The 12,029-nt window shown below is 38.0% G+C and overlaps 1 protein-coding gene across 4 annotated transcripts in view; it reads left to right on the top strand.

Annotated features, from left to right (window-relative positions):
* EIF2AK4 (eukaryotic translation initiation factor 2 alpha kinase 4) overlaps positions 1-12,029 on the top strand; it is a 59,895-nt gene that overhangs the window by 20,396 nt on the left and 27,470 nt on the right. For all 4 annotated transcript variants that reach the window (XR_006415269.1, XM_044435722.1, XM_044435721.1 and 1 more), the window contains 9 exons: positions 300-835; positions 2,188-2,297; positions 3,284-3,441; positions 3,673-4,094; positions 5,909-5,978; positions 6,889-6,972; positions 7,672-7,794; positions 10,022-10,126; positions 10,591-10,648. Coding sequence is in view for 3 of the 4 variants with exons in the window: in XM_044435722.1 (XP_044291657.1) it covers positions 300-835; positions 2,188-2,297; positions 3,284-3,441; positions 3,673-4,094; positions 5,909-5,978; positions 6,889-6,972; positions 7,672-7,794; positions 10,022-10,126; positions 10,591-10,648 (1,666 nt within the window). In the remaining variant the exon portion in view is untranslated. The remainder of the gene's footprint in view (positions 1-299; positions 836-2,187; positions 2,298-3,283; positions 3,442-3,672; positions 4,095-5,908; positions 5,979-6,888; positions 6,973-7,671; positions 7,795-10,021; positions 10,127-10,590; positions 10,649-12,029) is intronic.

Genomic DNA, 12,029 nt, shown 5'->3' with positions numbered 1-12,029 from the left:
GGAACTTAAATTAAAGTTCCACCTATTAAACTTTAGGTTTAATGCCATATGTCTTACAGCCATCACATGGCCATGACCAAAATTCTGTCACCTTCTATCCCACCATCCAGATCCTAGTGAAGCATTTTGCAGAGTGTTGGGTTTGTTTATAAGTGAGCAACCTGTGTCCTATTTTCATCTTCCTTTACTGACTCTACATGAACTTGTACAGTGTCTGATATGGAAGGCCCTTTTAATGAGAGGTGATAACTAAATTGTTAACTTGGGAAAAATTCACTATTCCTGTTTGTTTTGAACAGATTCAGGGAGCAGAAACTGAATTCAGCTCTCTCGTGAAGTTAAATCATCCCAACATAGTCCGTTACCTATCTATGAACTTTAAAGAGCACAGTGATTCGATCGTAGTAGACATTTTGGTGGAGCACATTAGTGGATCCAGCCTCTCCATGTATTTGGATAAAGAGATTCCTCTTCCTGTGGATCAGCTGCGTCATTACACAACCCAGCTTTTATCAGCCCTTGAATACTTGCATAGTAATTCAGTGGTTCACAAGGTTTTGAGTGCTTCCAGCATTCTGGTGGATACTGAAGGAAATATCAAGGTGACAGACTACAGTATTTCCAAACGCTTGGCAGATATCTGTAAAGAGGATGTATTTGAGCAAACCAGGGTTCGATTTAGCAATGATGCTTTGCCAAACAAACCAGGGAAGAAAGGCGATGTATGGTGCTTGGGCTTGTTGCTGTTGGCTCTCAGCCAGGGGCATATCACTAAGGAATATCCAGTCACAATTCCAAGCGATTTGGCTGCTGATTTTCAAGACTTTTTGAAAAAGTATGTACATTTCTCATTTTCTACCTCATAAAATTACAAATAAATAACCCACATGCCTATGATTTATGTTTAATTAAGATGGGGATTCCAGCAGTGGTGTTCATAGTCATTTTAACATCAATGAACTCTCAAGGATTACAAGCCAAGGAAACTGTTTATGTGTCCTGGTTGAGTCTGTGCATCCAGAAAAACTTCAAATGTTTTACCATATTAATTCAAGATGGCCAAAGAGACGAGCTTCTTATTTAGCAATGAGAGGACTATTGAATACTTCAAAGAGTATTTCACTTCCTTTCATACTTTCTGCTTGTAGGCATGAAAATAATTCAGATTGGAACCATAAAAAGGATCTTCTTATCCATCCTTTATTGTCCTGTCCAAGTCTCTGCTTGATCCTTCCTGCTTCCAAATTATTTTGGAAATAAGCTTTGAGTACTTCAGTGTGCACTTATTTTCTGTGAGGCTTTTTACCTAAACAACATCTTAGTAAATAGGCTCACAGAGGATTATTGGTTGAAATTTTTAACCAATACAGGACTGTTAAGCTGGGCCCAGAACCTCAGACATAGGGGCCACATTTGGTCTTCCAAGGATTCCAGTCTTGCTCTCACAGATTCCACAGAGGGCTATGCCCACTTACTCTTCTTCTGACCACTGTTCAATTGGTAGCTTCTTGGTTTCTGTGCAGGTTTTTGTCTTTCTTGAAGCTTAGTAACTGGCACTAAGAACTTTAAACTCAAATATACTATTATATTTCACATTTTTGGCTTGGCTCCTTTTTGTTTCATCCCCACATGCCATTGGAATATGACCCCTGAGAATTTGGCTCTCAGGCTCAAAGAGCTTCTGCATTTCTGCTGTGAAGTCATATTGGTCATTGTGTATTGTGGGCAACATCCACTGTCATTTGAGCAGACTTCCATTTGCATAAGAGGTCATCCACTTCTTCTGCTAGGCCCCCATTTCCTCACTCTATTCTAGGGGGTTCCCCAGAGCTGTCCATCAGATTTTCAGTGGTATGCAGAAGAAAGGGGGGAATCTGTTCAGCATTGCCTGTTCCTATGCTAAACATTTACTGTGTGGTACACTGTTGTGATTTTAAGGTGCTAAATGTGATATGGTCATTATCTGAATAAACTGACACATTATGGGGGGATTACGCTAATTTTGATTTCTCCAGAACTCTACTATCCCTGAATATCTCGTTACTAACAGATGTTGATCCAGGAGGACATCATACTAGCTTACTTAATGGTACAGCCTTAGTTGCAAAATTATAACACAGACATTAGAAATACCTGATCTGTTGACTGATACCAATTTTACACTCATATTATTTTGGTTCTGTTCAGGTGTGTTTGCCTGGAAGATAAAGAACGATGGAGCCCTCAACAGTTGTTACACCATGATTTTCTAAACCCACCGCAATTGAAAATACCTGTAATAGAAGAGAGCCCATATGGTAAATAATTCAACAGTTTCTAAAATGTTAGTATATTAGTTATGGAGAATCAACACATAATTGTGTATGTAAAAGCAAAGTGTATTCAGATAGCTTGGATACTGCTTAAGTATTAATCAACAGATCTAATACATTACTATAAAATGCTTCTCAGTATTATAAGACCATTGTTTGAAGTTGTTCTAGCTTTTGATATATGCTTATTTTTTAATCTGAACATTTTCTTTGAGAGAACTATACAAGACTGTAATTTCTAACAATAACAAATTATAACAAGTAAAGTTATATAATAACATACTTGCCTGTATAACATCAGAGGATAATTTTTATTTCACATATCTCCTGCAAAGACTATTTCCTAGCATGGAACATATTAATTTAATGGGTATTTATCTCTTAACTATTTGCAAACATGCCTGAGCCCACACCCATAGCCTCCCATCATGGCAGCCTTAAAATATTCACAAAGGCAGAAAGTGAAGTCCTAAGATGAATTCAGTTGTATTCAAAAATAAAAGTGAAAATATATCCATTGAATGACAACAAATAGCTGCAGAATATCACCCACTGTCCCACTTTAACATGTAAGGAAGTTGAAACCTATGAAAGTTCAAGCTCTTTCAAAAAAGTTTTAATTGTTAATCTTAAAAGTCAACTAAGTTTTAATCCTTTTCCCAAAAATGTTCATATACTTTGGGTACTGAAGAAAGCCAAAGTGTAAAGCCATTGTATTGAACTAGCAGGACAATATATAGTGGTACCTTCATAAAAAAAAGAATTTCAAGATGGTATGCACAGCAATAATACATTTGATAAGATGTATAAAGCATAAACCTAAACATCAACACAACCATTGTAACTGTTTCATCCAGCTAATGTATATAGATGTGTGTGTGTGTGCGCACGCACAATATTTAAATGCCTGTATGAGCAAAAAGCTTTCAGCCGATAGGTGTGTCCCTCATTATTTTTTTTTTCCGTTTCAGATTCAGCAGGAATAGATGATCTTGAAACTGTTATTCCTAGTAGTCAGCTTGCAAGTGATATATTCTTCACGGAGACACAGAGGCAATTTTCCCGTTATTACACTGAGTTTGAAGAGTTACAACTACTTGGTAAAGGAGCCTTTGGAGCAGTCATTAAGGTACGAAAAACATTTTGATCTGTGATCTTCCTGTGATTATCATGTGTAAACAGTAATGTAAATGATCATTCTATATAGTAGTTTATAGCAAAACAGTAAGTGCGCGCATGATAAATAATATAGCATTGCTCAGCAGAACTTTTTTGGGTGAGACTGGATGTACTGCCCAGAAGGAACAGAGCTGTGAGATTTTGATTGAAACATTGATCATGTCATATTTTCAATGATCAGGTCCAGAACAAGCTGGATGGCTGCTGCTATGCAGTAAAGCGCATTCACATAAATCCCTCAAGCAAGCAGTTTCGAAGAATTAAAGGGGAAGTGACGTTGCTGTCACGTCTGAACCATGAGAACATTGTACGGTATTACAATGCATGGATAGAGAAACATGAAAGGCCTTTGCGTAATGATCTGGCATCAGAAACCACCGAAGAGAAAAAAGCATCTGAGAAACTGGCTCTGAATGGGAAAACTGAAGAGGAATCCATGGATGACATAGAAGCAAATGCCCCTCCTCCCGTTCTGACCAGTTCAGTGGAGTGGAGCACTTCATGTGAGAGATCATCAAGTGCCAGGTTCAGTGCAGCTGATCAAGAATCCAGCGATGATGATGACGACGATGATGGCGGAGGAGTATTTTCACAGTCATTCTTGTGAGTAGGGGACATGGGGTATTACCCTTTCCATCCCAGAACATTTATTGTCAATAGATTAGATTTTGAGTTGCCCTCCCATTCATGTCAAGATTCTCTTATTTGTGGAAGGGGCTGCAGTCTAGTGGAGGCTTCTACTGATAAAAGGACAGGGTCAGCAATGATTTTAGCTTATTCCCTCTGCAGCTTCCACCCTATCCTATCCACACCACTTTTTAGATTGTTGTTGAGGATCCTCAAAACATTATGAACTGGGATAAAATTTACAGGAACTGGGAGAAAGCATCTGCAGTTTCCTTTTCCCACTTCCTTGGAGCAAAGTTTGGTTCACTATAACTCTTGATCCAAGCCAGGGTAGGTTTTAGGTATTGATTTTCTTCTTTTGTTCTGTTACCATACACCTGCTAATATTTGAAACTCATCAGAAGTCTTCTTAAGGTTAATTAAGCCAGGCATGTGCAACACAACCTTGCACCCTCTAGGTGTGCTGGACTTTACTGCAGCTGAATTCTGATTCCTGCATTGTAAACAATTGTGTATGAGGTGATGCAGAAATTGTCTGAGATCTTTGATCTGGATGTGTCTATGCTTGCAAGTCAGGCATTGAAATATCATGCAACTTTCTCTCTCTCTCTCTCTCTCTCTCTCTCTCTCTCTCTCTCTCTCTCTCTCTCTCATTCATTCATTCATTCATTCATTCATTCATGGGACTTATAAATAAGCCTCGGGGCGGCTCACAAACCATAACTTGATATTGCCACTGCTAATAGACACACTGGCATTAACTGGTTTTGAAAGAGATGGAATTGAATGGGATGCCTCTTAATGTTGAAATGAGACTCATAATAACCTGTCAGAGCACGGAAAGTTGGTTCATTGTTACTACAAGAGGGTGTGTGCATGGTTTGTGGTCTAGTGAGAACAAGGAAGTGACCAAAAGTATATTAGTGTACTAGTATGTACATGTTTTCAACTAGAGGATTATCAAGCTCAAAATGGAGTAGGATTCATTCTGTTACTGGTACTTATAATATTGTATATTACAAGCAAGGTAAATCAAACGTCAGGTCAGACTTTGATGAAGAAAAATGTCAGGATAAGCTACAGAATCTTTTGCACTATGAGCTATCTCAGGAATTTTGATAGCTAACATTAAGGTCACATATCTGTACAGACTTACCCTAGGAGTATCCAGTACTGAACACAGTGGGACTTGCTTCTGACCTGGCATACTTAGGATTGCATGATTATGTATCTGTGCTTTCTTTCTCACCTACTACTTTTGTTTTCCATGCTCAGCTATATACCTATAATTCCTTTTGTTAGGTATAAGCCCATACTATCATGTTATTGATATAATTGTGGGTTGTGATTTCCTGAGACAAACAGCTACTGTTAAACACAAACAAATCATTGCAAAATCTGAGAAATGCCTAGTTTTGCAATTTCATGACTCATTTTTTTCAGGGCTCTAGCCACCCTGTTCAATGCTAGACATCAACTTTAATGAAAGATAAACTGTGTTTTGAGCATCTTATCTTTCATGATTATTTTCTTGCATTAAGTTACCACCCATCATAACATCTGTTCCAGAGTGGTTTGTAATGTAGTTAAAACAAACCCACAAGAAAATACATGTTTACACGATCAGTAAACAAAAAGCATTGTGCAAGATCAATTAAAACTTCAATCTCAACATGTTATTATGTAATGCTACCTTGTAAAACATCCAGTAAGCATCTATGTTTGTAGAACATAGTTTGGAAAGCATTGTTTTCAGACTTTGATTTTTCCATTTTTCATTGTTGCTTTAGGCCAGCAGCAGACTCTGAAAGTGATATAATTTTTGATCATGAAGAAGACAACAGTAAAAATGCTGTGGTGGTAAATATAAAACTATATATTACATTTTCCTGTAATAAAACTTATGTTGGAGGTATTGATACAGTTCATGTGGTACAACTATTATTGTAAAGTGGCCAATGCAACATTTATCATCTTTCTTTGCCTACACTTACCTTATAAGCTGCAAATCACAGGAGAAACCAGATGTAAAGAGAGACAGTTAATACGGCTGCTGCCTCATTCCAGCAATCCTAGGATTGGCATGTTGGTCAGTTGACTAGTCATATAATTTTAACTTACTACATTTACATCCCTCCTTTTCTTCAAGGTACACAATCATCTTTTCTGGTAATCCTTGTAAGAACCCTGTGTGGTAGGCTAAACTAAATATCAGTGACTGGCTCAAAGTTACCCAGTGGGCTCATGGCAGCATGGGCACTAGAACCCATAACTCCAACTTCCTAGCCACTAAAGCAAGCTATGCTTTCTGGCTTTAATGAGCAAACATACTAAACCTGTTGATGATTAAAGTATTTTGTCAGATTAAAGCAGCCTTTCTCAGCTGGGGTTCCCTGAAAGGTCTTGATTGGTGACTGGGGCTTTCACTAGAGATTGTAAAATTAAACATCATACTTTCACAATCTCACGTGTGTGTTTATAATACAAACATACAAGTTATTTGATTGTATCAATAATCTTAATAGCATAATACTAAATAATGTTTAAATTAATTGGAAACAAGTGCAGCAAAATTGAAATAAATAGCACATTGCTACGATTTTTATGCAGGGACTTCCTAAGACATGAAAATTATTTCAAGAATTCCACCAATGTAAAAAGGTTGAGAAAGGCTGCATAATGGGGTTGGTATCTGAATCTGGGTTTGTATTTGTATTTGGAGACCTTTGTTTGCATCCTATATTTGCATTTATATGTTTCTGTGACACAGGATGAAGACGGCAAGGAAAAGGACAGTCCTAGTGAAGAGGATGGAATGTCGATGATTCAGACTGTGCACCATCTGTACATTCAGGTTAGAATTTGTTGGACTAACTAGAGGGAGCTGCTTATGCATAATTACATATGTGAATAATCTTTTTTCTTGGTCAGAAAGTTCAGCATTCAAAGTTAGGAGCTTGCAGGGTAAGGTTACTGGTGAAATCCTTATTATCTTTATCAGGCATAAAATGTATGGCTTCAGAGCATATCCCACTGTGTTCTCTATAATGTGAGTATGGATGAATCCAGGTGCTTTTTAAAAGTGTGTTACATACCTCACTTACTTTGAATGAATTTCAAAAGCATTCATTCATTCATTTTTAAATTTATATACCACAATGTATGCCCAATTTTGGGCAGTCTGGGTGGTGTATATTACATGAAAATTAGTAATACAATAAAAGAGTCCATAAAATACAACAAGAAACTGGATAGAGAGATCTGTCTTGCCCCATCTCAAAAGCTTACTGCCTAATAATATGTTCAGTTTGCACAATATATCCTGTTCATAACAAATATTAAAATCCCACATACTAATTATTAATATTATTTATTTCATTTCTATACCACCCCTATACTATACTTCTGCACTGAAGAAAAGGGTAGTCTACAAAGCAGAACAGTAATTGTTACATACAGTGATGATAGCACTGTGTGTCCAGAATGAAGCATAACCATTAGGAGGGTGCAATTTCCTCTTTTGCAACTGTGTTTCTTTGTGCTGCATTCAAAGATGGAATATTGTGAAAGAAGCACCTTACGAGATACCATTGACCAAGGCCTTTATGAAGATACCAGCCGCCTTTGGAGGCTTTTCCGGGAAATTTTGGATGGCTTAGCCTATATCCATGAAAAGGTTAGTGATGCTCATGCCAAGCACATTTAATTAAAATCACTCATATTTCATTAGCTTTGTCAGGATGTATTTGTTATATTTGTTTATCTACTAAACGCTGCCCTTCATCTCAGGACCTCACAGCTTCATAGGTGGTTTCCAGGTATTTTTGTATGAGTAACAAATTGCAGGGATTAAGGTAGTGTAAGCTGAAAGAAGGTGACTGACCCAGTGAGCTTCATGGCTAAGTGATGGTTTGAACCATGGTTTGAACCTACATCTTTCTACTACTAGTCCTACTACATATCACCATACTGGTTCACATTACCAGGCCTCATATTGTTTAGAGCAATACCTTATTTAATCAGCATATATTTTTCATTTATTATCATATCTAGATGTGTTTTCAACAGTAGGTTTCACTGAATTCAATGGGATCTATTCCTGGAAAATGTGCATGAAATTGAAACTTTAATCTGGATTCAGCCTGTTGTTACTGCTGCCCTTCCTTACTTTATATTGACGCAATATGCCCTTTAAAATACATTTATTATACTTGCATTCTGTTTCGTTGGACTGTTAGTAGTATCCCTCCCATGGATCATGATCACAACTACCAAGTCTCAAGAATGCTGCAGTTTCGGAGGTTCCTCATCCATTCAGAGAGTTCAAGTCAATGTGTATTTTTAAATGCAATTTGTTTAAAATTAGAAATTACTAGAAATATAAGCAATGGCAGGTATATTTAGGGTTAGGGTTAGTAGCATGCAACTTGTTATACTGCTCTTGCTTGTATTGTATTTGTCAGTCTTCTATGCCATTTGAAAGAAACTGGTTGTTGGCCAGAAATTATGTGTACACTATTAAGAAACAGACTATCATGTGAAAAAACTGGCACCAGTATCTAGTTGGTACTTTATCCTCCAACTTTCAGAACTTGAAGATCAAGATTTGCAAACTGACATTTCAGATTCAGTTCTTCATATATTGAGTATGGTTGGAAAAGTTTGAGCTATAGTTAGTTTTTTAAAAAGCTAAAAGGAACAGTTAGCTATTATATAATATTACTGTGGTAAGTTCTGCTAGCCACAGTTATTAATTTAAGCATATTATTAGGATAAGCTTCTAATGAAATTGTCTCTATTTTCATGTACCTCTGAAGATTTTAGAGTTGCAGTCCCTTGTTTAATAACCATTGGCTTGGATTCAGACTTTGCTCTCACCAACAGAAAGCGAGGCAACCTATGCTGATTTTGCCTACTTGCCTATGTCTTCTGTATCTTCTGAAAATCTTCTGTAGAGCAAGGAGGGAATCAGCAGCAGTCTCCTCCCTACCTTTCTCCAGTTGGAGCCCTCCTCTGGATCAAAAGCTTTCCATGGCTGGAAGAGCCTTTCTGTTTGCAAAAAGGAGCATTTGGCTCCAAGACTGTATGTTCGCTTGGTGCTCCAAAGCAGCCCTGTTCTAAATAGTGGCCAGCAGCCAACACTGGGAAGGTTTGCATGCACAGTGGAGCTTCAGAGGTCCTTCTGATTTTTGCCTGTTGTATTGTCAACAAAAGCATTCCCAAAGCTTTTGGGATCATTGGGAATAGCCTCCGGCATAGCGTGGCTTATCTGCATTCTGGCTGTTTGGTACTGACGGACAAGAAAGGACAAGAGGAAAAAGTTCTCCACTTGGACTACTGTGCTCATGTTACTGTAGTAATATTGAATTGAGTTTTTGGACATATATTTGAACTCTACATTTAACTAGTCCTATGTTCCTTATCAAAATAATGTGTTTATATCTTGCTTTTCTGTTGTAATAGCAATGCTCAGGACATATTACAAAAGTTAAAGTGGTAAAGAAATTAGAAACATCAGATTCTGTAACTAACCACTTCGAAGTTGGAGCCAAGTCCTGCAGATTGAAATATATTGCACAGGACAGTACACCACTGAGAGCTCTAAGCCTGGAGACCAACAGCCTACCTTAATTATCTAACAAAGCCTGGAGAGAGTCATAATGAACTTCTCATGGCAGGGAGTTCCACAGGCAATCTCAGCCATAGAAAATTCACTCCCCTTTATCCTAACCAGCTATGCTTCCACCCACACTGGACCACTCTTTGGAGAAGAGATCTAAAGAAGCAGTCTAAAAAAACCAGGATACAGTCTCATATGTTCTAAGCCAAAACCATATCCAGAGGTGTGATCCTTGTATCTGCTAATTCTCTCATATTAACCTTTTGTTTTGTTTCCTTAAAAGGGGATGATTCATCGAGATCTGAAACCTGTAAACATTTTTTTAGATTCTGGAGATCATGTAAAAATTGGTGACTTTGGTTTGGCCACGGATCACCCAGCATATGCAGTAAGTAATGTTGAGGAAAAGTTGAACCCTAAAATATATACTTTAGGTGATCTTGAAAATGCCACTGCTACATAGAGTGGATGATGTTTTAGTGTTACCTTCTGTGAACATTATGGAAAACCATCATGTGCATAGAAGAGTTAATAACTGTTACGATGCCATACTTTAAGAGTTCAGCAGTTTTTATTTCAGCTTTATCCTGTTCTTCCTTCAAGGAGTTCCTAGCTAAGTGCATGGTTTCTTCAAACCTACTTCTTATCCTTATAAAAACCCTGTGAAGTAGGTTACACTGAGAGGTTATAAGCCCAAAATAACTCTGCATTTCATGTCTGAGTGAAGTTCGGAATTAAGAGGACATCTGTTGCACAGATACATTGTAGAACAAAACACTCTTAATTAAAGATCCATTAAAGAGCAGCATATAGTTTTGCATATAGTCAGGTTTATTTTCATTGCTTTTTCAGACAGACACTAAACGAGGAGGAATTTCAGATGATTGTTTGGCTAAAAGTGATCCTTCAGGTAGGTATAAAGCAAAGTGTTTATTCTACCTGATCAAGAGTCATTCTTGCAATTAACTAATGCTCTTCAGATTGCAGGATCATGTTTGGATTGCCACTGAGTGCTTACCAGGCTCAACTTTTAAGTAGTCTGAGGTTGGGTAGACCTTGATGTAATTCAAACTCATCACTACCAGTTACATTGAAATCTGGAACACTATGATCCAAAGCATATGCTAGTTTAAACCTGTAGCTAGCAGCTATGCCTTTTACCCTTTTTTTAGTATAGACTAGAGTAAGCACAACTTCCCCTCACTTAATTGCTGCAATTTCTGTATCCAAATAATCCACAAAAGCAATCTTTTCCAACCTGACATCTCCCCTGCATTTATACCAGATTAAAAGAAAAAGGAGTTAGTTGCTAGCTGCATCTAGGCATCATGTGCTTTGGGCCTACTGAGACTTCTATCTGTGCTCATCCTTGCTGTGCTGTAGTATTTTAAACCGGAGATCAGTATAAGATGAAATTTTGAGGTGTTTGGGACTTTACCTCCCTGCCAGCATGTCTAGGAATGCTGGAAATTGAAGTAAAAAAACATTTGGAAATGTCATCTTCTTCACACACCTGTTCTAAAGCTAATTTTCCACCTGTCTGCCTTGGTGTTGACTTCAGGCTTTTCCACTGTGATCCCTTGATGCTTGTTGCTTCCTTGTCTGATACCAAAGTATTGCTCCTTCTGGATAGCACTTCCTGGATGCTGAACCCCAGTAAATCCATTGACTTCCTCTAAGGATTTGGACTTCACATGCTTTCTCTGATTTCTGCTTTTGCTCTGGATTTATCATTAACATTTACTTCAGCCACTTTATCCTCAGAGCAGGAGTTCCTACAGCAGCCTGATGGTCTCCAGATGTTTTGGACGTGAACTCTCACCTACCCCAGGCAGCATGACTAATGATCAGGAATTCTGGGAGGTCTTAGCCTGAAACATCCAGAGGGTGCCATATTGGGGAAGGGTGTCCTCCAGTACCTTGCTCTAATCATCTCTTTCAACAGGGCTTCTCCAGCTGCTGTATCGTCTAGTTAGTCCAGCCCAAGTCCATCTCTGACTTGTCTCTACATATCCAGCACACCTACTTTCTGTCTAGTGTACTGTGTTGCAAGTTGCCTGGGCAATTCCAGTGTTTTTTAACCATTACCCAATTCAGTATCTTTCCAGGGACTTCTTATTGCAGGAACCTGTCTTCCTTAAGCCCAAAGCTAGTTCTGTATGCATTCTGCCTCCAGACTTAGTTGTGTCTGAGCAGTTGTCCCTCACAGATAGATCCTTAATATTTTGAGCATAATGCTGGCTTTCATTATTTCAACTTGACAGGGAAGCTGTACTGTTGCTTCATCAAAA

Source organism: Varanus komodoensis, unplaced genomic scaffold (genome assembly GCF_004798865.1).
Source record: "Varanus komodoensis strain SLA01 unplaced genomic scaffold, ASM479886v1 scaffold3, whole genome shotgun sequence".
Taxonomy (NCBI): Eukaryota; Metazoa; Chordata; class Lepidosauria; order Squamata; family Varanidae; genus Varanus; species Varanus komodoensis.
This window is presented reverse-complemented; position numbering and strand designations above follow the sequence as displayed.